At 41.7% G+C, this 26,200-nt stretch overlaps 1 protein-coding gene and 1 long non-coding RNA gene across 12 annotated transcripts in view; one reads left to right on the top strand and one right to left on the bottom strand.

Moving 5' to 3' along the window:
• Positions 1-3,863: 3,863 nt before the first annotated feature.
• LOC309379912 lies at positions 3,864-9,018 on the bottom strand. Of its 2 annotated transcripts, XR_014172663.1 has the most exons (3): positions 8,898-9,018; positions 8,255-8,549; positions 3,864-4,379 (listed from the first exon to the last, which is right to left on the bottom strand). It is a non-coding gene; the product is annotated as an uncharacterized lncRNA (long non-coding RNA). The 2 variants fall into 2 exon arrangements; XR_014172664.1 differs by lacking the exon at positions 3,864-4,379 and having other exon boundaries at positions 8,243-8,549.
• Positions 8,666-26,200, top strand: part of ANKRD31 (ankyrin repeat domain 31) — a 47,326-nt gene continuing 29,791 nt past the window's right edge. For 6 of the 10 annotated variants that reach the window (XR_014172654.1, XM_081929324.1, XM_081929329.1 and 3 more), the window contains exons 1-4: positions 8,666-8,981; positions 17,611-17,642; positions 19,478-19,521; positions 21,411-21,971. Coding sequence is in view for 8 of the 10 variants with exons in the window: in XM_081929324.1 (XP_081785450.1) it covers positions 8,878-8,981; positions 17,611-17,642; positions 19,478-19,521; positions 21,411-21,971 (741 nt within the window). In the remaining 2 variants the exon portion in view is untranslated. Of the gene's footprint in view, positions 8,982-9,514; positions 9,787-17,610; positions 17,643-19,477; positions 19,522-21,410; positions 21,972-24,541; positions 24,608-26,200 lie in introns of those variants that run through there. The other 4 variants (XM_081929325.1, XM_081929330.1, XM_081929327.1 and 1 more) reach the window with 4 other exon arrangements.

Genomic DNA, 26,200 nt, shown 5'->3' with positions numbered 1-26,200 from the left:
AATTATTTTTAAAAAAGAAAAAAAATCTGTTCTTAACCTGAAGCACCACTTTAGCTAATGGGGCCTCCCACTGCTGCTGCACCACCGGACAATTTCTGTTCTCATCCTGAAGCAAAGTTCTTAACCTGAGGTACTATTTCTGGGTTAGCGGAGTCTGTAACCTGAAGTGTCTGTAACCTGAAGTGTCTGTAACTCGAGGTACCACTGTACAAAGGAAAGCATTTACAGTTCCCTGGTCCCTGAGTCAAGTCACCACTTTGTCTTGTCTGGGTTTCATCCCACTATGGGGCAGGTAGGCATTGTGATTGAGATGGTTATTGTCGTGAGACTCTTGGAGGATATCACCGGTCATGAATCTTTGGGAAGGTCCTGCGGACGCAGGGCTGTACATCTATCTCGGGGATTAAGGTGGACTCACTAACCTCTCTTCTTAAACATCACTTCCCTGGGTCCTAAATGCCATTAGAACTGAGAAGACTGATACAACAATGTGATTTCTTATGAATTTCTAAAGTTATCACATTGAGCTAGTACATTGATACGTTTATCAGTGAATTGCTAGATTTGATAATGTGCAGCAGAGGCTCTTTCTCTTTGCCTTGTGGTGTGGAGAGGCAGGGCTGGGCAGGGGAGGTCTCTCACACCCCCTTTCCAATTTCCCAGTAACAGCATCATGGTCTTCCGTTGTGCCAGAAGTGGTTTTGTCATGCTGGCCACATGTCCTGGAAAGCTGTCTGTGGACAGATGCTGGCTCCCTTGGCCTAAAAGCGAGATGAGTGCCTCACCCCCATAGTTGCCTTTGACTGGACTTAACTGTCCAGGGGTCCTTTATCTTTACCGACTGAATGCTTAAGAAGCAGCAGCAGCAACAACCCTATAATTTGCAGAAGATAAAAATATGTTGTAATCAACACACCCAACTGTACCAAAGGTGTTCACTGTTGCTTGCCATTGATCTCTTGATTACCTGCTATTACTGTCTCCTTTGTTCCCGGTATTCAGTCATGCCCCATATCCTCTTTACACATTGCAAAACATGTTGCCCATTGGCTCGCTGATGATCTCTTGCCAAGACAACTGCAATCTTCCCTCAGGCCACCCATTCTGACTCCTTCCCTCATGTCTACCCATTTCTAGAAGGGTAGTTTATCAGTCCGTTGCAGTAAAAAAACAAAAGCCTTGTGGCACTTTAAAAACCAGCTCGTTTTATTATAGCATAAGGCTTGGTGTACTAGAGCCCAATTTGTCAAACACATGATTGTAAGTAGTGGAGAGGCATTTGTAAGCAGTGGACTTTGTGGGGAATAAATGCAAGTACCAGGATACACCAGGGCAAAATTAAACTTCCTCATTTTCTGTATTAGTCGAGTTGAGTTCCAGGTATAGTCACTGAACAAAGTATGCCTGTCATCCACATGAATTCCCTTAAACATCAGTTGCAGGAGGAAGTAAGTTGGAGTTAAGCAACGCTTGTGTGGTGGCAATAATGGAGGAGCATTGCTAAACAATTTCTGAACTGAGAGGAGGTCTACTACAGCATACTTTAATTACATCCATGCCTTATTGCTGCATACACCTACAATAATAATAATTGTTGCTGGTGCCCTGTGGCCAGTTCTTTCTGAGGTTAATGCTATTTTTCTCGGTTTCTTTACATCAAGCACCTGATGTTGGACTCACCTTGCAATGCTATCCTACAGTTACACCTGGTGGACAAAGACCAAATCACCGCTAAATCTCTTTGCACTGATGGAACACAAAGGCTCTTGGTGTGGTAAATTCAGGCTGCACAATTAAAGCTGACTTGGAGCTCTTGCAGAACACACCTGTCCCATCTCCACCCATCAGACCTTTTGCAATAAGGAAAGTGGTGGAGGAAATGCACTGGAAAGTGTGGGAGAACATTTGCTTCACACAAAGACATCTAATCTTCACAATATTAAATAAAAAATGCTAATTAAAGAGTCAGTACCATCTAATCGCTCCAATGAATGCTTGTTAAACAGGCCATCTGGAAGTTATATTGGTGTGACACCACTGGTGTGAACCTGCAAAAATCCTGTCTGCTCCGAAGAGCCTCCTACCCCCCAAATTGCCATAATGTTACGTTAGCAAGAGGCTGTTTGCATTTTAAAATTCCAATTGAAGCATCTGACGACTAACCCCATCTTCTTCCTCACTGTCCCCATAGCTTCAAAAGAGAATAACAGGATACTGACTAAAGACCTCTTCAGGTGTTAAATGGGGGGGGGGCACCGTGATGATGTGAGGCTATGCATGCCAGACTCATTTTATTGGTTTGTGGGGGGCGGTTTCTTGTTTTCATTATGTATTTTGTGTTTTTATATTCCATTTTTATGCTGTGAACTGCCCTGAGATGTACGGATGAAGGTCAGAATACAAATTAAAAATAAGTAGAAAGGTCTGAAGAGGGAGTTGTTCACCTGAACACGATTACAAGCCTCCCCTGATCAGGAACACAAGGCAATCAAAGTTCCTGCTCAAAGGGAAGCTTGTGAACATGCTTACATGCCCACCTCAGGCTTGGACCTCGGGTCTGGGGGAAGGGAGGGAGATCCGTGGGCTCTGTCCCGCACCACCTACTCATTTTGAATTTCCAAGCCCGCAGGCAGAGGACTCAATTCTACAGCCAATCGTGGCAGATAGCCATACAGTTGCCACACTCCGGAAACACCTATCTCATATCAAGGTGTTCGCATTTCACATTTTATTTCCTTGTGCACTCTAGCTCCATTTTGCTCCCTGTGTTGACCCCTCAGGGCATGGGCCTGACCGCTTGTGTTTAGAAAGCACTAGGCACAATGATGTCTCTAGAACAGGGGCCCTCCATGTGTCGGTAGACTGCAACTCCATTACCACTGGCCATTGGAAACGGGAGTCCAAAGTTCTCCACTCCTGCCTCTAAAGCAAACAAGGGAGAGCTTGTTGATGGGAACTCTGAGAAAATGGATCTTTACACAAACAGCCATTACTAACAGCAATAAGAGTGCAGATCAATGTCTTTGCAGAACCCCTTACAAATGTCTTTCCTCAGTGCTTGAGTCACAAAGGTCCACTTACAAGTTCTGCTGCTGTAACTAGGATGGCAAGGACATGTCAGCCCACACAGATGAGCATTGGAGGCTGGTGGGAACATGCTTTGTAAAAGGGTAAAAGAGTACTGGGAAATAATTTATAATGAACTGGGGGAAAATGTTTAAAAGCACTTGTTCAAAAAAACAACAACAAAAAACAGAGTCCTTTTTGTTGGGGATAATTCAGATGGAAATTCCCAGGTGTCAGAAAAGGTTATTTATGTATGCCACTACTGCGGCCCGTGTTTTGTTAGCCCCAAAATGGAAAACGAGCAAGGTCTCAACTAAAGATGAATGACAACTTAAACTGATGTAATATGCGCAGCTTGCGGACCAAACGTATAAAACAGGAGAACAAGAAGAACATACATTTAAAGAAGATTTTAAAATGTTTATTGAATATATGGGGGGAAATTGTGTACACTTGAAAACGTTGGCAGCATTCAGTTAAATTCAACAGTGTAAGTAAGTTTTGATGGATGTAATAATGGAATACGGAGTGGTTTAGTTTATATAAAATATGCAGGGATTTATGCTATGCAAACTGAAACATGGAAAGAGGAAGTCATTGATATTTTAAGGCTGTTTAAATGAACACACACACATATTGCTTTTTCCCCCGGGGGGGACGCAAGGGTACGCATACCCCTAAACATTTTGTGAATCTAAGTTTGGCCTCATTGAGGAGCAGTATTTCAATGTGAGTAGGAAAATGAGAGTACCCTTAAACATTTTTTTAGAAAAAAAGCACTCTGTGTGTGTACACACATACACACACGAGCATGCTTTGTAGTTCTACAACTCCACCTTCCACATATCTTTCAAGACTTGCTTAAGTTTGTCACTGCATAGCTTTAAGAATTAAGTAACCTGCACAGAAGAGCCCATGCCACATTAGGATTAACCCATGTCAAATCAGGTGTGTAACCCTGCCCTTGTCCTAACTGAAATTTGATCCCAAGCACACTTGCTAAGGGAAGAAAGCATTGGCTGGGTTGATGTTTTGCTCTTTAAATCTAGCTAAATTGGGATGTATCCAATGCTTGGGTGTGTATACACTGTGTGATCATTTGCATTCAGTGCTGGATACGAACACTTTTGTGGATGCTGTACACATTACATCATTCCTATGTCATCCAAAGTGCTTTCTGCAGGGGCTGTTTTAATCCATTTTGTGCTGAGAGTGCGCTTCTCAAGGGTTTGCTGTTGCCACAGAGAGTGTCCTATAGGTCACCAAGTGATGCTGCAGAGCTGTACCATTCCTCATCTCCTACCAGACTGCCACTATATTCCTACCAGACTTCCGGTATATTAAAAAAAAATGTGTGAAAAAATACTTTTTAAAAGCGAGGAACTGTGCGCGCGCGCATGAGTGTTTCCGCCAGTGCTTAGGGGGCATGGACACACTAATTAATGGACTAATTAATAGACTGCACAGATAGGTAACTCTTACTTCAGGCAACATTATCATATGAAGGTATGTACAATTGCGAAGCACCATGTACCAAAGCAACCTGTGGGAAAATGGGTCCTGTGTGTTTCAAATTCTAGTGCATACATGTCTTGCCCTTCCTCCCTAGGGAGCCCAGGGTGACAACATACTCTTAGTCCTTCTCAGAATACGCCCATTAATAAAAATAATAATGGAAATGACTAACTTACATCTGTTCTAACTCTGTTGGATACTATCTTTCAAGCAGGAGCATAGGGAGCTGCCTTATACTGAATCAGACCATTGGGTCCGTCTTGCTCAGTATCGTCTAGACTCTACACTAACTGGTAGCAATGGCTCTCCAAGCTTTCATGCAGGGACTCTCTTCCCCAGCCCCCACCTGGAGATGCTGTCAGGAATTGAACCCGGGGCTTTCTGCAGGCAAAGCAAATGCTCTACCCACTGAGCTACAGCCCTTCTCTCGGCCAATCACTTTCAAGCATACTTCTCTAGTTACACACAACAGATCTGATCATTATTGAAAACAGATGTGAAAGACAGAGGGGCATTTGCTATTAAGGACCACAAATATTAGTTGGGGACATGGGAAGTGGACCTAATTTCACTTGTAATACAGTGGTACCTCTGGTTAAGAACTTACTTTGTTTCAGAGCTCCGTTCTTAACCTGAAACTGTTCTTAACCACTTTAGCCTCCCACTGCCACACGATTTCTGTTCTCATCCTGAAGTAAATTTCTTAACCCGAGGTACTACTACCGGGTTAGCGGAGTCTGTAACCTGAAGCATTTGTAACCCGAGGTACCACTGTACTTGTGTAGCTAGTCGCTTGGGCACCTGGGGTGCCGGGTGTGCATGGGGGTGGGGCAGGGTGCCCGTGGGGTTGGGGTGAGGCACCGCAGGGTGAGGTGCCCACAGGGCGGGGCAGGGCATGCTAGAATCCCAGTGTATGAGCCGCGTTCCGCTCTGGCACCCTGCAGTTCCGCGTTGCTTTTTCGAGCAGCATACAGGCTTCAGGGAGTCCAACTGCCACCTCCGCATCAGCTGTAGGGCGGCTGAGAGGGAGGCAACGGGTGGATGCAAACCCCACACTGCTCTTTCGAACAGCGCAGACTCAGAGCCTGTAGATGCCTGAGCCACCACATCACTCCCAGGAGAGTGCTCTGTAGGCCCCTTGTTAAGTGCCGCCCCCCACTATGCCTCTGATATAGCTGCCCTCTGTGTCAGTTGTTTCCTTTATCATTTGCAGCTTGAAGTTTTTATACAGCAGTGCAGTGGAGCAGGGATGAAGAACTGACACTGATTTCCTGGGGTGCTTTGTGCCAATATTTTGCATGTCAAATAAGCAGGTTTTTCTCAGAGAGAAACCTACCAAATACCTGTAAGCTAAGCAAAAAAAGGTGCTGCTACTTTTATTTTGAGAAATTCCAAAATGCCTTCATTCTGATCAAAATGTTACACAATATTAAGCAACCTTTTGCATGCAGTCTTAGGCTGGGGGTCAGGGGAGAGAAGAGGTGGCTTAGTATTGAAACCATAGTCTACATTGGTCAAAACTTAATTTTTGTTATGTAGACTCAGAAGGATGTGGCTATGAGGATTGTCATTTCAGAACATGCCACCATAGTATACTACTTAGTGAGGGGGTCAATGCCTCCCTAATATTTTTCAGCAAGCCATTCTGTAGTACACACATACTGCAAATTATTCACACATCTGCTGTGTCACTATTGTGAAATATAAATATAATAATCACATGGTAATAAAATAGAATTGCAATCAAATAGCAATTATTATAATTATATAGCACCTATAGAAAAACAGAGTAGTTACCAACAGTGTTAACTGATTTTACTACTGCATTGTAAAATTGTTGTAACCTACCCTGTGACCTCAAAATGGTAGTTACTTGGGCTTTGTTTAAGGAAATAAATAATAGTGCAATCCTAGTCATGTCTGTCACAGAAATAAGTCCTATTGAATTCAAGGGACTGACTCCCAGGTAAGTGTGCTTAAGACGGCAGCTTGGTTAGTAGTTGTATGCTACTTTTCCGTATACATTACACTCAAAGTAGTTCAACCAAGCACAATAAAAGGCAGATCTGAAGATACAGAAACAGAGTAAAACCCTCTAGCCTGGGTGGTGAAAGGCAGTCAGAGAAGCTATTTCCTCTGGCCACAGTGGTCATACTTAAATATGGTTAATTTAAAAAAAACAACCCGACAGAAATTGCATTGCACCTGCGGGATTTGATTATATGTTCTCTGTCACAGAGTATTTTGAGAAAACTTGAATTGTGCTGCTAGAGTTGAAATCATTTCAACCATTTGAAGAATTACTTAGGACAGAACTAATATTTCAAATGGAGCTCAACATTTTGCCAACGTTTTGGTTTTGAGATTTTTTTTTTCTTTGGCAGGGTGTGCTGGAGGAGACTCTTGAGAGTCCCATGGACTGCAAGAAGATCAAACCTATCCATTCTTAAGGAAATCAGCCCTGAGTGGTCACTGGAAGGACAGATCGTGAAGCTGAGGCTCCAATACTTTGGCCACCTCATGAGAAGAGAAGACTCCCTGGAACAGACCCTGATGTTGGGAAAGATGGAGGGCACAAGGAGAAGGGGACGACAGAGGACGAGATGGTTGGACAGTGTTCTCGAAGCTACCAGCATGAGTTTGACCAAACTGTGGGAGGCTGTGTAAGACAGGAGTGCCTGGCATGCTCTGGTCCACGAAGAGTAGGACACGACTAAACAACAACAAACAACAGTTTGATAGTTATTTGGCAGACAGAAAATTAGTCTAATTTCCATGCCACTAAAGTCTCCACCTTCTAAGTTTCTGCCTTCCAAGTGCTCTAGAGTATCTAAAGGCAGGGAGATGATTATAGGTGTGGAACTGGTTTTATTTTAATTTATATATATATAGCTGGAACAAATGTAGGAAAAAGAAAGCCCTGAGTTAACCTGAGGGAAGCTGAAGTTCACAATCTGCATACAGTATACTAGGGAAGTCCATGTGTGGTTACCAGGCAAGGACTTTTCTACAAGTTTGCATGTATATTTGTTTTTTATACTGAAGAAAATAAAATATTTTACAAATAATACAAATGATGATTGCTCCAGGTTAAGTGGATTAGGGTAAATGCTTGAAGTCCAAAGTATTTTGTTATGCATCCAGATTCTAGCAATAAAATCTGACATTAGGCCAATGCACACAATCTGTTTCTGGGTTTCTTTTTCAGTAATCCACCCATACTGAATTGAGGTGTGGTAAACCAGTGGCGTGAATCAGCTACGGCAAATATAAGCTGTTGACTGCATTTTCTCAAAAAAATGCATGGCACATGAAGAGATGACTTATGATTGATAAACTATCTCTTCACATAACCAGTTTGCCGTAGCTACAGCAAAGTTATGAATAAAAAAGCTTCTGTGCTTTTATGCAGAAACTGAGCAGGGGAATGATTTCAGGGCATAAATAAGAGGGATGTGGGGGGAAAGGCTTTGCCTGTTTAGGTCATGTTCAAGGAACAGAAGCTATGCTCCAAAATTGTGGTAACATTTGATGCGCAGGGAACAGAAGATGAAAAGGAAAGCGTGGAAGTGATTTTTTAAAAATTAAAATACAAGGTACTGACCTACATCCAGTTTACCTGCAAATCAGCCCTGTGTCCCTGAACGCATTTAACTCCCTATTAAATGCATACCTTTTTAATTGTATTTTAGCAGCGGAAGTTAAGATTCAGAAATCTTGCCAAGTGATCTCTCTCGGCTGGCAATCGTCCCCGTGTTCTGCCCAGCTAATGGGTAGCACTTTCTCATCTCTTACTCGTTTGTAATTTATTTGTTTTCGTTATAAGCGGCCGCCTTGCACTGCTACCTCTTTATCGTGTTTTTAATAGTCTTTTGGGAGCCGAGCCGAGTGACTGGGCAAACTCAGCCAGATGAGTGGGGTATAAAATCATCATCATCATCCCAAGTCCTTTCCTCCTGTAAGGTGCTCTGGAAAACAGCAACAACGACACGTAAAGTAACTAAATAAATACGTGTTTTCGGATGCCCTTTCGCTTGACACCCTCACCGCCCCCCCCAATGTCCGCACGATACACGCTCCTTGCCTTAGTCAGGGACCAGGATCTTGCGCGGAGGACTACGACCCCCGAAATGCACCGGGCCTCCCCTCAGAGAGTCTCGAGGGGCGGAAGTGTTGCCTGAGGAGAAGGCCGGGGGCCCTGTGGTCGTTTGCAAGGAGGGGGAATTGGCTTCGGGCAAAGAGCAAAAGTCCCTGAGAGGGAGTTGGGGGGGGGGGTGAGGGGCGTAAGTAGCAGCCATGTCGGAGGGAGGCGGCACCTGCGAGACCGACAGCGATGAGACGATAGTGGAGGGTTCGGTCCCTGAGAGCGACGGGGACGAAGAGGAGCTGCTTGCCAGGAGGTGACAAATACACACACACACGTTACAATTAGTTGTGCAAACACTTCACAGAGGCGTCACAAGTCACCCTCTGGGGCTGACTGTAAGTGTTTGAATACTGGCAAAGGGCGTGTGGCTACTCAGAAGGAAGCCGCTCTGAGTTCAGTGGGGCTTGCTCATCTGGTATAGGATTACAGTTGGTCCTGTAATAAAGGCCTCCCGTTGACCAGGATATGCCAGTTGCTTCTGTTACTCATTCAGATGCATGGTAAAATTAATGGTGTGTGTGGCCCTTCCGCCCATATAACCGTGCTAAATGACTGCCTACTCTCTCCTCCACATAACACCCCAAACTGAAAACAAAAGTCGCTTAAGGTCCCAAGCATACAACCACCCACCCCTGGGATTTCAATGTGCTTTTTTTTAGGTCCCTTATTTGGAAACATCAGTCAAACGGTTCAGGTAGGGGTCACTATAAAAATGGCAATTAAGGTTCACCAAAGGTGTGTCTTGCAATCCTTGCCTCCTCAAGTTCAGTTAATGAATACAAAGGAAGGAAAGGGTTTGTGAGACCAATGGTGTTGGGGGCACAGGCAGCCGGTGCAATCCCTCTCCCAACACCACACGTCACTATTTCACAAATAACAGTATGACTTGTGAACAGGGCTTCTTTATCAAGCTCCTGAATCTATATGGGGTGGCAAAATCTCAGAGGTTTTTGGCAAGGCCTGAGCTACTAACCTCTCTCTTACCTTTACCACACTGCAGTGGAAATGTGCTCTAAATACCACATTTCCTTAAAACTTTCATATCAGTCTAGCTACCGGTAAGTTCTTGGCAGGAGTAAACCCAGCATATCCTCCCTTTTAAATAAATAAGTAAATGATATACAAATATTCGGTTCTGAAGAAACAGGAACATAGGTTTCTTTCTTTTCCCCCGTAAGATTTTATTAAAACTTTTTTTTGTGATACAATAAAACAAAAGGAATGAACCTAGATAAAAACAAAGAGAAAAGAAAATGCAGAGTCCTGACTCTTAACCAGTGCTTTTTTCAAGGGGTGTGCAAGGGTACACAGTACCAGCACCTCTTTTTTAGTTGTGTGGCACTTACTGTAATATCTTCATGGTGAGTACCAGACCTATTTATCTAGGAAAAAAATCACTGCTCTTAACCCTTATCTCACACAAAAATAGTGGACCCTCCCAGCTCTCACCTGGGAGCTTTCCTGTCTTCTTCCAGTCACTCACCCTGGGAGGTCTTCCCTTCCCTGGCTCTTATCCAGGGTCCTTCCACCCATCCATAATGTTCAAGTGTGTGTAATCCTGAACTCCAATAACAGCATAGTAAAGAGAGGGAGAGAGAAGAAAAAAGAAGAGACGTATACAGTGGTACCTCGGGTTAAGTACTTAATTCATTCCGGGGTCCGTTCTTAACCTGAAACTGTTCTTAACCTGAAGCACCACTTTAGCTAATGGGGCCTCCTGCTGCCGCCGTGCTGCTGGAGCCCGATTTCTGTTCTTATCCTGAAGCAAAGGTTAGCGGAGTGTGTAACCTGAAGCGTATGTAACCCGAGGTACCACTGTATAAGAAGAAAAAAGTAGAGAAAAAATATAAAGGACTTATGATTTTCCGTTTGTCAGTTACATAGAAGAAATTATTTATCCTGTGTTGTCTGCTTACATTCCCAATCTCCTGAGGTAGAATGTAAAATGCATCCAGTCAGATATCCAAATGATAATTTCAAAAACAAGAGCTTTCTTCAAACAAGGATTCCTGGGATTCAGACCAGGATAGTGGTATTTTAAGAATATCAGTGAATGGCAATTAATAACTAAATTACCTTTTAGTTTGCGCACAAGTAGTAAAGGGGTGGAATTTTTGTTTTATTTTTAAGTGTAACTTATGTGAGAATGTTCCAGGTTATTTTAAAGAAGTACATATTTGCATAAGATAGTGAGAACAGTTACATAAGTATGAATTTTACTAGTCCTGAGGGTGTGGTTACTGAAGAATGTTGGATTATGTTAACTGAGGAATGTAATTAACTATGTTATCCATTTTCATAGAATCATAGAATTGTAGAGTTGGAAAGGACCTGAGGGTTATCTAGTCCAGCCCCCTGCAATATAGAAACCCTGCCCACACCTGTCCCTGGGTGGACTTGAACCACCAACTTTCTTGTTAACAGCCAGATGCACTGACCCATTGCACCACTGGGGGGGTCATCATTTTTTAAAAAAGAAACAAGTTATGTACTTCATGCAAATATGAAACAAACAAATAAATTTGCTGCTTTGCATGAAAAGATATATATTTCATTTCTGTATGCCTTGTAAAACATGGAATTGTGTAGACTAGTGCCTGCTGTCCTGGTTTAGGTACTGTATCTATGCATGTCCTTTCATTAAATTACACTCTTGGAAATATCAGAGTTTGAAGACAGTGTGCAGGTGGACCTTTGTTTGTTCTTATGTAAAAAACTGAGTCATAATTCCATTTAGAAGTGGCATTGATCCATTATTTGAATATTGAGCTAGATTTAGTTTATTAATGTCAAATCCAGATCCAGCAGAACTTTACTTTGACCAAATTCTGCTATTAGGATAAATATAGAATAGTTCTGTGATAAATATAGCATACCTTGAATCATAGACTTGAATCATAAATTCATAGAGTTGCAAGGGACCCTTAGGATCATCTAATCCAACTCTCTGCAATGCAGGAACATTCAGATGTGCCTTATGGGGATCAAACCTTCAACCATGGCATTATCAGCAGCACGCTGTAATCAACAGAGCTACTATATGTGTTAAAATTCACATATTCATAGATTGGTTCATGATTAAAATATTTTAATTAGATTTTTTTTTTACTTTGATCACCTAATCAGGACCAACCCAAGGCAACTTGCTTCTTGAGGCAAATGCTAAAGATAGTGCCCTCTGCATTCTACATGCAGAAACCAATTGATAGGCAGTTCAATCTTACTTTATTATGAACTAACAAAGTGCGTGTTTTACTGCACTACAAGACAGCAGGCTACAATAGGGAGTGCAGGGCAGTATGTGGGGCACATGCAGCTCTTTCCTCCAACACTGTGGTGCTGCTTGCTCACTGCTCCACCTGGTGTCTTTTCACTTCCCACTCAAATGCTGTAAAGCAACAGTGGCACCATAGCTACTACCACCACCAACATGTATCATGTGAGCAGAGCAATACATATGTGATGCCTGCTGGAATGCCTGCTCACCTGATTAGGGGTAGGGGTGCCAACTTGAATAAAATATTGGGGGGGGCAGGTAAGCCCCACCATGCCTAATTGATCATAAGACTGGGCAACAATTTTTTACTTTTTGAATGTTGTCTAGATTTCTACAACTGATTTAGGGTATTTTTGCACTGCTGAATCAGGAAATGGCATCCGTTTCTCTCCATCAGGTCAGGTTTTTGTGCTATGTTGATTTGAAAAAAATCAGATCAATTACATTTTTGTGGCATTATCAGCTGATTTTTGTCAACACATATCATCCTAAATATGTTTTTAAGAGAAAAAAATGTTTTTCCAACAATATATATTGATTTCCTGATAGAAACATCGATTACTGTAAACTGAATGGTGGGAATTGATAAAGGTAAGTACACGTAAATTGCATGTTGCTTCACCTTTTTTCAAACATCAGGGCTTGAACTTCCGTTTCTTGGAACTCCTGGAATGCTCAGCGGCAGGAAGGTCTCTCTTCAGAGTCCAACAGTAGTCAGCCATCATGACTGCGTCCCAGCGACCCTGATACCTGGTTTCCATCTCTTTCATGTCCTGATGGAATCTCTCCCCCTGCTCGTCACTCATTGAACCCAGGTTCTCAGGAAACTGGTCCATATGTGAAAATAGGTAGTGCATCTTGATGCTCATGTTGCAGCCCAGGTTTCTGAAAGCAGTCAGCATGTTGTTGACAAGTTCTGCGTAGTTTCTGGCCTTATTGTTGCCAAGAAAGTTCCTCACTACCAGAACAAATGCCTTCCACGCTTCCAGTTCCACTTCGTTCATTGAGTTTCTGAACTCTGGATCTCTGATGAGCTGACAGATCTGAGGACCGTCAAAGATGCCAGCTTTCAACTTCTCCATGATCAATCCTGGAAAAGCCTGGCACAAGTAAGTGAAGCAGTCACCATCCTTGTCCAGAGCCTTGGTGAACTGCTTGATTAAGCTGAGCTTGATGTGCAGCGGTGGGAAGAGTATTCTGTCTCTGTCCACCAGAGGGTCGTTGATGACGTTCCTTTCTTTGCAAGGCACAAATTCCTCCCGCACAGCCCAGTCCTTCGTGTAATGCTGAGCATGGTCCCTACTATCCCACATGCACAGAAAACATGGGTACTTGGTGAAGCCAGATTGTTGTCCCAACAAAAAGTTCACCATCTTCAGGTCAACACAAATAAATCACTTATGCTGATCATAACCAATTTTCTCCAGCACATACTTCACCGCTTCATAGTTCTTCAGTGTACTCGAGTGAGCCAGGGGTATAGAGGCAAACTGGTTGCCGTTGTGTAGCAGGACACATTTCAGTGATCGCTTGCTGCTGGCAATGAACAGTCTCCAATCTTTGGGTTCGTACTGTGGCACTCCAATCTTGAGCAGAAGCTGAGCAATATCTGCACAGTACACCAAGTCCTTCTCTTCCGAGAAAAAACGGAAAACGGAGGTACTCTTGATGCCTGTTGTGGAAGAAGCTGATGCGAGCACTGTCAGAGAGGAGGTTTTTTTCCTTCAATCTGGATGCCAACAGTTCGGCAGAGTCCTTTGACAATTCTTCGTGGGATGGCTGCCCCATTAACTTAGTTTTGATCCCCCAACTTTATGCTTTGCTGCACCAATTTATGGAAGATTTCGAGGTTTTATGACTTCAAACTGATTCCTTTTCGACATAATCACCCAGAACTATCGGACCTGAATACTTCTTGTCATTAAAATAATCATTTCCAATCAAAACAATTATTTGACATGGCATTTTACCCCCACCAACTTCTTCTAAAATGCTCCACACAAGCATACATGTGAACAAAAATGTAAAAAAACGACATGTGGCCATAGCTCAAAAACTTGACCTGATTGAGCAAAACCAATGTGATTTTTGGATTCAGCGCATCAGATTTGTGCTAAATCAACTGAAAAAAACACAGACAACAAATTTGTTGTTGACCAGTGTAATATGTGGCACATGCATACCATTTGAATGCCAATGTCCATCAACGTGGGGCAGCCCCCCCAATATTTTATTGCGAAGAGCAAAGGGACATCGACCCCAAGGAGTTGGCTCCTATGATTATGGGTATTTCCCATCATTGCTGTCTCTGATATGTTGGGAAACATCTCACTTGCCCACTCCAGCAACAAGCAAGCATCATTACTGGTGGGTTGCTGGCTCAGTAGGATAGGAATGGTGGAGGGGGGAGGACCCTGGGGAGTGGTTGTGGGGGCTACTCACACCCATGGCACCTCCTGCCTGGGTTGGTTGAATAGCTGTCAACTTTTCCCTTTTGCGAGGAATCCTATTTGGAATAAGGGAATTTCCCTTAAAAAAAGGAAAATGTTGACAGCTATGGTTGGTTGTCTCAATCTAATGGCAGGGCTGGGTTTTTTTTTAATCTAATGCCTAAAAAAGTTAGCTGTGATCAATGTGTTGTAGCGGAAGAATAAGAACCTCCTCCCCCACAGCTGAAAATAGTAGCAAAAGACACAGTGGAGAAATGAATCCAAAAGAGCAAGATTCAGGAGATACTAACTTATATACGGTATATGGGATAAGATAAATTCCTTTTAAATACAAGAGAGATAGCATCTCTTGTTCCAAGCTGGAGCAGGTTATTGTGTTCACAACTCAGGTGTGGCTTCTTTTAATAATAGAAATATTGAAGAGGGAAGATTTATTACTATAGGTTCTGTATTAAATATCAGATGGTGTGACATCTGTTAATGTGTTCAAGGGTGTAAGCAGATGTTTTCTGCGTTACATCTGCCAGAAATTGCATCAGAATGAATGGATGTACTTACAAGCAGGGTTTAATTAAAATCAGAAAATTATGACATTAATCCAATAATTACAACTTTCATTTAAAAATCACCTGATCATCTAATTTGCAATTTTTCATGCATCAAATGTGTTGGGCTGTTGGAATCCTTTAGATTTTTCAGTTGCATAATTATGTTACTTAATCTTAATTACAGGTTGTTAAGTACAAAATGTACATTGTTCCAATCTGTCCTGGTTTCTTCAGTCTCCTCACCTGGTTGCTACTTATTCCTTCAAACCTTGCTAAGCTTCACTTAGACTTACAGTCTAAAGATGATGCTTTCTCATTTTTCTGTCTTGGTTTCCTTAACTGACAACTCTAATAAGTATTCTTCAAGTCATCAATATAATCTGATCTTCATAGAATCAAGGGAACCATAGCTTTAACAAATTGCCTGGTTGTAGCCCTTATCCACCCAAGAATTCCATGTTGGCCAGTGAGCAAGCTGGTGGAGGATGGATGGAACTCATGAGAGAGCCCTTCTCTGTCAGTCCACTTTGTTTCTGTTCTAGCCATGAGAGAAGAAAAGCCCCTTCCTATGCAAATTCATCTGAAAATGCACAGTGCTAACCTCTTAGCAGACTGATGACTTTTGTGGGTTTATTTCCAAGGCTGAATTAACAACCATGCAGAGACATAACAAAGAAAGATCTGCGGTTGAAACCAAGAACTGTTTAGTTGAGATTCTTGCATTGCAGGGGGTTGTACTAGATGACCCTTCCAGCTCTACAATTCTATGATTATATATTATCTTCTTCCCGCTGAATGTTCTGGCTGCTGCTGTCACGGTCCCTTCCTCCTCCCGTTGATAGATGCTGTCTATGGCTTGTTGCCTGACGCAAGAGGAGGTTGCATTGATTCCATCTCTGGTACCCCACTGTGGTGTGGTTCCTTTCCCTGCTTAATCATCTGCCCCTCTCACTACCACCGCCACATCTTCCTGAAAAAGAAAGTGCTTGCAGCTGGATGCCTGTGATGGAAGCAAACAGTATAATGCTCCCACCTCAGTCAACTGCTGTGGGCTGCTTCATTCCCCAACAGGTGGAAGAAGCAGTAGTTAAAGCATAAGCCAGCAAGAAGTATCAGGATGATATTGTAGCATTTGCTTTGCTGGAATACTGTGGGCATACACACACAGAGAGAGAGCTCAAAATGCATCCACAGTGCTTTGTGTTTCTTTTTATATTTTGCCCTTACATGCTTGTTACAGAAGTGATAGAGAACAGTTCACTTCATATTTATAAAATGATTTTAATGGACATGAATAAGTAGCTCACTCCTTTGCAGGAGTAAGTAAAACCAGAATGCCTTATTTTTATTTATCAGGTCTGAATCTTGCAAATTAATTTCTAGATATCACCATAACAGGCTATTTAGAAATAGAGAAGCTACATTTTCAGAGGTCATGTGTTTAGGTCATGGAGCAGGAATTCTAACAGCTATCTCCGTGCTAGATGGCTTTTTGATTGCAACTTTGCCTTCAGTTTTGCCTTGAGCATGTGCCCTTTGTGGGTTGTTATTTTTTAACTGTTTCTGTATTCTTCCTCTGTATTCCTAATCACACACATTTTATTCAGAAGGAAATTCACCATGCTAACCTGTTTCTCAGATACTCAGAAAAATATACGGACAAACTCAGTGCTTTTTGTCTTGTGGTGTGCACTGATATGCAGTACCAGCACCTCCACCCCCCTCAGAGCCTTGCACCTTTCCCCCAAAGCCCAGGAAGCTTCTGCCTGGCTTAGGGAAGGAGGCATTATGTTCTGGCAGGGTCTGAGAGCCCTCCCACCTCCTTCCTAAAGCTTGCCCAGTTTTGGGAAGGAGGCAGGAGGGCTGCAGGATCCCTCACACACCCCTTCTCAAAGCCTGGGAAGGGAGGTGCAATGCTCTGGCAGGGTCTGAGAGCCCTTCCTTGTAGGCTGAGTACTAGCACCTTTTTTCTAGGAAAAAAAGCACTGGACAATCTACATCTTTCACTGAACATCCCAAGCTTCAGGACTGTAGTCAGAGAGATGGCAAAGGAGGGCTCTCGGACCCTGCCAGAGCAATGTTTTGTTATCAGCAATAAAAAGATGATAGATTTGAGGCTTTAGTTTTTTTATTTGAGTAAGAAAAAAACATCATTTTTCTAAAGCCATACTGGTAATTTACATGTGTCATTATATCAGCCACCTGTCACGCACCACCAAGTGCAGAATTGGATGGAAAAAAGTTAGAACTGATTATTTTTTTACAGCCCAATACTGTGCATGTTTGCTTGGTAGTAAGGCTTACTATACTCATTGGGACTTACTACCAAATAAATGTGATTACAACTGTAGCCTTAGTCTCCCTGATTTCAACTTTTAAAGTTTTAGATAACATACGTATGTTTTGTTTTAGAAATAGTGCCTTTTAAGCACTTTAGAAATTCTGATGATTTCATGCATTTGTGTGCAACAAATTGTTTCCATACATTCATCATTATATCACCTACAAATAAGTGTGAAGGATCTGAGTAAAACAGAGATTACAATCAAGCCTAAATCACCCAAACATGCAAAGTTAATTAATGTTATCTGTTTTTTTCCTTTCTAGAGCTATGATAAACTGTCCCATCAGTGTTACAGGTATTTGCCAACTTGATCATTCACCAGCTGCTACTGTACATGGATGATACAAGCTTTTTATCTGCATGTTTATGTAATGGAGAGTAACTTGTTTAAGTATAGTTATTACACAGAAAATAGTTATTGCAGAAAATATCAAACAGATGTATCTATATACAGCACAGTAAGGAACTAAATGGCCTTTGGAGTTTCAGTCTCAGAAAGGAGTTTGTAATTGGCCTCCCACTGTTACTTTCTGCGCAGTGGTTTTACCTAATGCCTATTAGTGTGGTCACCTAGAACTTCACAAGGCAGTGCAGTCCATTAAGAGGAAGGTTACCTAAATCCATTGTGAAATGATTTCTTCCTCCCTCCCACCCTGCCCTCATATTGCATCCCATAATTCTGGATTTGAACTAAATTGCCAGAGCAGAAGACTCATATATAGATCACCTGGAGGTACCTGTTCCCATAAGCCCTATTCAGGTTAAATAGGGCTTAAACGAGGGAGGGGTTACATACACAACCCACCCCCAATATATACATCCATTTCAGGCCCACCATTTAGCACCATTTGAAGGAGGATTCTAAGTGCATTTGGGTGAATGTGCTTACAAACTTCCCTGCAATCAGGACCCTTGATAATGCAGAGCTCCTAATCAAGAGAAGAATTGTAAGCACACTCACTCGTAACATTCCCCCTTCAGACTTTCATGCCGAACATGGGAAGTTGTGAAGTGGAACAGGTGCATATGGGGACATTGGGAGAGCGCCATGAGCCAAACATCTAAATAGTGCTGTAGCTGCCTTAGGACAAAGAGAACATACTTTCAAGTTCATAATTACTTTCATTCAAGGTTAGATGTTAAGCAAAATAACATACAAAAGAATGTTGGTGAATAAAATGGGAAAGTCTGCAATTTGTAAGTTTTAGAATGGATTGCGCAAAGTACTTCGAGACTTAATGAGATTCAATCATCTTTGGCTGCAGGAAGATCTTATTTCATATAGCTATATAAAAATGTACACACTGCCTTTTTAGTACACATATTTTGCACAAGACTGATTACTTCTATTAAAATCACAATGTAGAAAATAGCAACAATAGTAGAAATATAATAAACACAATATATCAACCACACATTAAAGGTATGGCAGTGACATTAGCGAACTTGTGAAAGGTTCCTGTTGTTATCCCTTTCAAAATAGAAAAGCCATCCATCAGGTCCAAATTAGATGTTACATAGAAATTCCATGATTGACACTCTCCACGCCTTTTTCTTTCTTAAGAAATGAAAGTCCCAGTTTGCTTGGGGATCAGTCCTTGTGGGGAAGTCTAACCCTTTGCCCCTGTTGTCAGTGGTCAGATCCAAATCACCCTCCCCCCAGAAGGTGCTATTAGTCATAGAGGGGGAAATGTAGAGGCACATAAATTGTGCCTGTAAAGGGCAAACTAGACACATTTTTTTGGTTATGTAAATAGCAGCCACAGGCAAGCTTGAGCAGTCTTGGGGCCATAGAGAGTCCATAGTCCTGATGACAGTTACCTCTCTGAAGCTGCTATTTGTATTTCAAGGGATGCTCCCACTGGTGCAAGGGGAAGCTTCTGGATACAAGTTCTGCTTGTTAAGTTACAGATTAATTTTAGATGACACACTAGGTATAAAGTCAATAGAAGCTTTATTGTGAAGGGAGGTCCTCATAGGTGGTCAGAAGCTCTTTTTCCTTCAGTTCCAGGATGGATAAATTTGGTATTTACTGTTTCCCCTCAAAGACCATACTACGTTTTAAAGGATGTTCAAAGTGATATGCCTTGAAAATAAAGTTTAAAATTCACTTATTTGCTGTTGTTTTAGGTTTAGATTCTGAAGTGGCTGGATTTCTGGAAACAGACAGAAATGTAGGTCTGTTAGTGTCCCCCTCCCCCCCAATTGTAACTATATAATCTCTGTTTTTCAATTAATTTATGCCTCATGGAATTCCCCCTTCCCCCGTGAAAGCCTATGAACATGTTTTCTCCAGATATTTATTACATAAACAAACAAACAAACAAACAAATAAATAACTGTAATCTTAACAAAGATGTCATTTCAAACATTCAGTCTGAGCTTGAGCTTGAGCTTGCTGTTTTTATGCAAATTAACCAGCATGCCCATAGGATGTGTATAATGATACAGTGCAGAAGTTATTGTGATACAAATTATTACACCATACAAGATTGTGAAAGAATGTAACAGGTCAGACTTGCCAACAGAGTATGCTGAGTATTGAAAATGCACTTTTGTAATTTTCCTGCAGTAGCTCCATTGGTCCTATTATGAGCACTGAACTAGATGTGATATTAATTGCATGAATGAAATTAACACACACAATTTTTCTTATGTAACTAGCAGTCTTGGAACCTTGGGGGAGGGAAGTTTAACTTTTTCTTCTCCCTGCCGTGGTCCTGACCAAAATAGCTTCTTTGAAGCTGCCATTTGCATTTCAAGAGTAACTATTTTTGTTGGGACCATGGAAGAGAGAGAATTTTTTTTAAACTTTGTGTGCTTGTGACACCCCATCATTTTCTCATACACAGAAGACACCAATCAGTGCATGGCAATAGCTAAACAATTTTGTGATTTCACTCTATCCAGGATACACACAAAAGATAACAGGGTAGCCACAAAGACAACATGCCACCCTCCCAAGTGAAGACCTCCATAGCATAGTGAACAGGAAGGTGGCATCCCTAGTAACCATGTACTCCAAGTTTCTCCATAGAAAGGGTTTTGATTCCCTTGACATCCATATCATTTTGATCATTCCCTGTCATCCTATCCAACCACAGTTCCCATGTCCACTTATTTGATTTCCTGTGTCTTGCTAGCATTATGCCAGCAGATTTCACTCCATTCAGCCCCCTCTCTGCTGCTTGACTTGTCATAATATCAGCAGCACATTGGAGAAAGCAAGAAGATTATTGGAGCCCGCCATATTGCCTGTGCTGATGCTCTAGTAGTAGACCTCCAATTGTACTAAAGAAAACAGTTTTTCTTCAGCTTTTTTTTACAGTGGGTTATATATGTTTTCTGGGTGGGTTCCCAGGCTAATAACAGGACCAGGCTTTAAATTTATTATTTGGTATTGTGTTGTGGTACTTTATGCTGTGGAGCACTTTGATATTTTATGTAATTGGGCATATAGAAATATTTTTATCAATCAATTTATTTTTTGCCTTTATACTTACCCATTAACTCACTCCTCTGGGGAGTTTTCAACATTATGAAAAATAGAAAATACAAGACAGAGAAAATTAAAATAAAACCAATTTTTAAGCAATACAAATCAACCCACAAAGCCATCTAAAGGCCAGAGAATATACATAGCTTCAGCAGTACAACTGCATCAAATGCCTTCATGTCATAAGAAAAAATATAACAATGAATGAATGATACTGAGAAAAACATTTAAATGTAAAAGACTAATAACGAGTAAAAGTTGGCTGTAAGCTCCCTGGAAGCAGACTGAGGGATCATAAGAAACCATTAAAGTTTTTAGCAAAGTGTAGCAGGGTAAACCCTTTTTCTTTAAGTATCTTAAAACTATTATGTAAATATGCAGTCTAGAAAATTGTGCACTTTTGTCTCAGATTAAAAGAAATATAATAGAACTGGGGAAGGTAAAAAAACAGCTATTTAAAAAAGCTATTTTAAAAAGAGCTATGAAGAGGAAGCAGCATTTTCTTTGAAGAAAGCTTTGCAAATGTGTGCTTTTGAGTGTTAAATTAGCATATGTTTTTATCATTAGCTTCCAGAGACTTTAAATGTTGAAGTGTCTCCAGAAATAAGCCTTCTTTCTGGTATGGATGCAATAGAGGATTCAATTCCACAAGATACAGAGATGTCAGAGGTTTTTCAAATTGTCAGTAAGGAAGATATGACAGAAAACCATCCATTTCTTGAAACAGTGCAATCAAGTATAAGCGTAGATGAAACAATGGCTGTGGAATTTGAAGATTTGATGGAACCACTTGATGATTCTGAGACCCTCAAAATGCTTGACATATTGGAAAATCAGGATGGTGCTATTTCTATGGCTAAGTCTGTAAATAAGGAGAGCAATGCCCTGCCTGTAGAGCTTCTCACAGCACTGAACTCCTTGTCAGAATCTGCAGCAGCATCTGTCTGTCAGCCAGAAGGCAAGAGAAATTGGTTCATCATCGCAGACAAACAACCGACACCAGACCAAACAGATGGTGATTGCACACAAATCACAGATATAAATGTAAAATCTCAGCTTCATATAAAACACCTTGAAGAAACAGAAGCTTTAATGGTGACCACATTGCCATATCCTTCAGAGGAACAAGTATGTATACTTTAAAGTTGAAATGTTGGTTTACAATTTATATTCACATTAATGTTTATTGAAATGTTAACTTGCTGTTTATATTCACAAAACCATCTTATACCCCAAATAAGCCTGTTGTTTGTGTATAATATTCCTAGGTAAGTGGTGTATGTTTTTATTACCTTGCCTCTCATTAAAGTTGCATACTGCCATTGTTAGGATAAGCAACCTTGCTTCTTCCCTGCTGTCTTGTACAACAGTGATACCTGCATTGTAAAGCCCTCTTATTATAAGTTTACAGTTTGCTCAACCAGCCTTCTCTTTCTGTTTCTCCCTCTGCAATCCACTGTACCCCTGACAACCCTCTCCCTGGTGTGTGCATATGTGTGTGTGTGTGTGTGCATGCTCCTGAACAGTGAACAGCAATGGGGTATGGGGCTGCAGTGGGAAGGAAGAATAATCCCAAATCAGATGGAAGAATGTTATTTAAGTGAGAGCTTTGCTGACACAATAGTCCTCTGGTTTTCAGGTGATTCCCTCTCTCACTGCAGCTTCATATGACATGGTCCGCACTTGTACAGTACATGGAGCTGCAGGAAGGAAGCAGAAGAGCAGCTGCCTTCCACTATTATTTTTAATTATTATTTATTAAATTTATATATTGCCATTCATCTGAAGATCTTTTCTTAGCATCCGTCTCTATTGAGAGACAACAGTGTGCCTCTAGGGGTGAGGTCAAACTGCTGGAGAATCACAGCACCTGCTGTGGTTGAAGACTGGTAACCAGAACATTTAGCACCAGCTTGGCGGCCAGAGTTGCAGGAAGGTGGCATGCAAGACACGGTTCAACCATTTTACTTCATTCCAAATTTGTCTAGGGTTTACTCCTTAGCCTTTTATTTCCCTAAGATGCCCCACAAGGCAGCGGGTATCTGCGGATGGCTTATACCATTGGTCCATATAGCTCAGTATTGTCTACACTGATCGGCAGCATTGCTCCAGTGTTTCAGACTGAGGGTCTTCCAACTCTACTTGGAAATGCTAGATATTGAACCTGGGACTTTTTGCATTTAAAACAAAGACATTGTAGTCCCTCTTACCAAATGAAGCGCCCTTCAGACCCATTTCCTCCCCAGAAGCTACTACAAGGAAGTCCCCACCCACCTCAAGTGCAACTGAAGGTTCTTTGGTGACCAGGACATTTCGTCTTTCTTGATAATTTGCCTTTGCATGTTTGTTTCTGGTATGTATGTGTGTATGAAGAAATGTAGGTTGTGCATCGTCACTAAACAAATCCATAGATTGATTACATTTCCTCTGTATATCAGTACCGACAACTTCCCATTTACATGCATTCAAGGCATATGTGACCATTCCTGTTGCACAAAAAGGCATAAAAACAGTGTAACAATCTGATGAGCCTTTGCAAATGCAATCCCATAAGCCCTTGTGCAAACTGTGGCGAGTTGGAGTTTGAGCAAGGTGGTTTGGAGGGTGTTTGCTGGCTTTTTCAATGGTGTTCACGCAATTTCACTTAAACGTGTAGTGCCTCGGAACACAACCCCTGTGTAAATGGGGAGCTGTCTTTATATCAAAACACCAATTTCCAACCCCTCTCTTTTGAAAGAGTGTAAAAATATTTTTAAGGGTCTACTGAAACAGTAATTGAGGGAATAGGAATAGAGAACGCCATTGCTCATTGGTTTGAAAACATGCCCCCTTGTGTATATAGTCAGCATGGCTTCTGCGTTAAATGATTTTATTGTGTGATAAAAGGTAAATGGACCCCTGACCATTAGATCCAGTCGTGACCGACTCTGGGGTTGCGGCGCTCATCTCGCTTTACTGGCCGAGGAAGCTGGCATACAGCTTCCAGGTCATGCTTCTGGTGAACTAGAGCAGCGCTCGGAAATGCCGTTTACCTTCCCGCTGGAGCGGTACCCATTTATCTACTTGCACTTTGACATGCTTTCAAACTGCTAGGTTGGCAGGAGCTGGGACCGAGCAACAGAAGCTCACCCCGTCGCTTGGATTCGAACCGCCGACCTTCTGATCGGCAAGTCCTAGGCTCTGTGGTTTAACCCACAGCATCCCTTGTTTGTACAATTGCAAACTGCTGTGTACACTGTGAAAAAAAATAACCCTTGTGTGTTTCATAGGGTGTGTATATACACAGCCCCAGAACAGACAGATGAAACTACTTTTTCACACCGCACATAGTTGAACTATGAAACTTGCTCCCACTTGTGTGGATTAGACAATTTTTAAGGAGGGTAAGACTATCAGTGACTACTGCGCATGATAGCTGTGTTTTGCCCCCTCTGTCATAGACACTATCCCCCTGAAGAGCTGTTGCTGGGAATCACAAGTGGAGAGAGTGCTGTTGCATCCAGGTCCTGGTTGTGGGATTTCCATAGGCCACTCTGAGAGCAGGATGCTGGGCTAGATGGGCCTTTGTTCAGATCCAGCAGAGCTCTTCTTACATGGTTACACTCAGTGGAACAGCAATTACGCAGACTATAGGTATCAACAAGGAAAGAAGCATCAGAGATTTTCTCCCCTTGGTTGCTTCAGGGAATGAGGAAGATAAGTAGCAGCAGAGCACTCAGATTTCTGGAACTTACATCATTTACAAATGCGAAGTCTGATAACTGGTTTGTGCTAATTTTCATTGCATAGTTCTGTTAAAGAGTTCTAAAACAAGCTTAACTTGTTGATTTATGTTGCTTGAATTGGACAAGGTTGGTGGCATGACATTCAGTAGGATATATCAGCAAACACTGGTTAGGAGGAGGATGCAGCGTTTCACAACATATCCAGTTAGTAATAATTGATAATTAATTTTAACAGCCAGAACTGCTAGGCTTATGCCATAGGAGGAGTGCTTGCATCTAAGGCAGGCCCTTTAGATGTTGTTTGACTCTGATCATTGCTAACCACTGCCCATGCTAGCTGGGACTAATGGATGTTGGAATCCATCAACCTCTGGAGGGGTACAGGTTCCCCATTTCTGTTTCATTAGCATGCTCTTTTAAGTGACTGTAGCTCAACTGCATCTGTAGTTCTAAGGTGCCATAGCACCATTCGGTCATACTAGAAGATAACTCAGAAACAGTAAAATGCAGTGGCTCACCTTCTAAGTGGAGTTAATAGTCAGAGCTATGTTGGACCTGTTTTAAAAGATTTTTCACTGGCTACCAGCTTTGTTCCTGTCCACCCTTCGTCACCAGTATGGATTACCTTTGCAGAGAGTGGGACAAGGGGAGTACGACTTCATCTCTCATTGACATATGATACCATCAACCATGAAATCGTCCTGGTCCAGCTCCAGGAAATGGGAATTGGGGGCACTGTATTACAGTCATTCCAAACTTACCTTCAGGACTGAATCCAGAAAGTAGCATTGAGAGTGTGCCTTTTGACCCCCTGGCAGCTACATTATGGGGTAACCACATTAACTGCAATCAACATTAATGCCTAAGAGATTCTTACCTTCAGAAGATTCAACAGGAAAGCTGTTGTCAAATCTTGCAGATGTAGTCACAGTGCTAGAAACCCCTTATAGATAATAGTATCATTCTTATGCACGTTAAATAGTTATGTGAATAAAAAAATAACTGAAAATTGCTACACCTTCACAGTTTTAAAAGTTATTGTTCATAACATCTGTTTTTTGCATTAAATAATCATCTGCACTGAAGCTATATGCATACAGAGAAGTAGAAGATTCTTTCTATAAAATATTTCACCTTCTAAAGTAATTGGGTATGTGAAGGAAATGCAATGTGATATTCTCCCCCCCCCAAAAAAGCCCCATCCAGCTCAAGGAAGAAACACAGGATTGTGTAACTAGAAAAAGCACCATTCTTCACATACATTGTATAGCTCAGTTATCTCTTTTCTTGTGAAGGAAATGACATCTAACCTTTGTCAGAAAAATATAGGGGTTATGGTAAAAGGCTGTCTCATTAGAATTTGACTAAACCTATGTTGCTTGTCCTGGAAGTTCTCTAAATTTGACAGTGATTTCATTGTTCATACTTTTAAAACAGAAGTTTAAATACATGTAGCTGTACCCAGGATTGCCATATTTCAGTGTAAAGCACCTGGGTTTTCCTGGACATTTTTCTGATTTACAAAAATTCCACCCTGACACTATTTCTGACGGATGAAACCCAGATATGTCCTGGAAATCTTGGATATATGGCAGCCCTAAGATGTACCAATATGTTTTACTGTTCTACTAA

This window comes from Podarcis melisellensis (genome assembly GCF_964234715.1).
Source record: "Podarcis melisellensis genome assembly, chromosome: 11".
Lineage (NCBI taxonomy): Eukaryota > Metazoa > Chordata > Lepidosauria > Squamata > Lacertidae > Podarcis > Podarcis melisellensis.
Note: the sequence above shows the minus strand (reverse complement) of the source record. Positions and strands in the feature narration are given on the sequence as shown.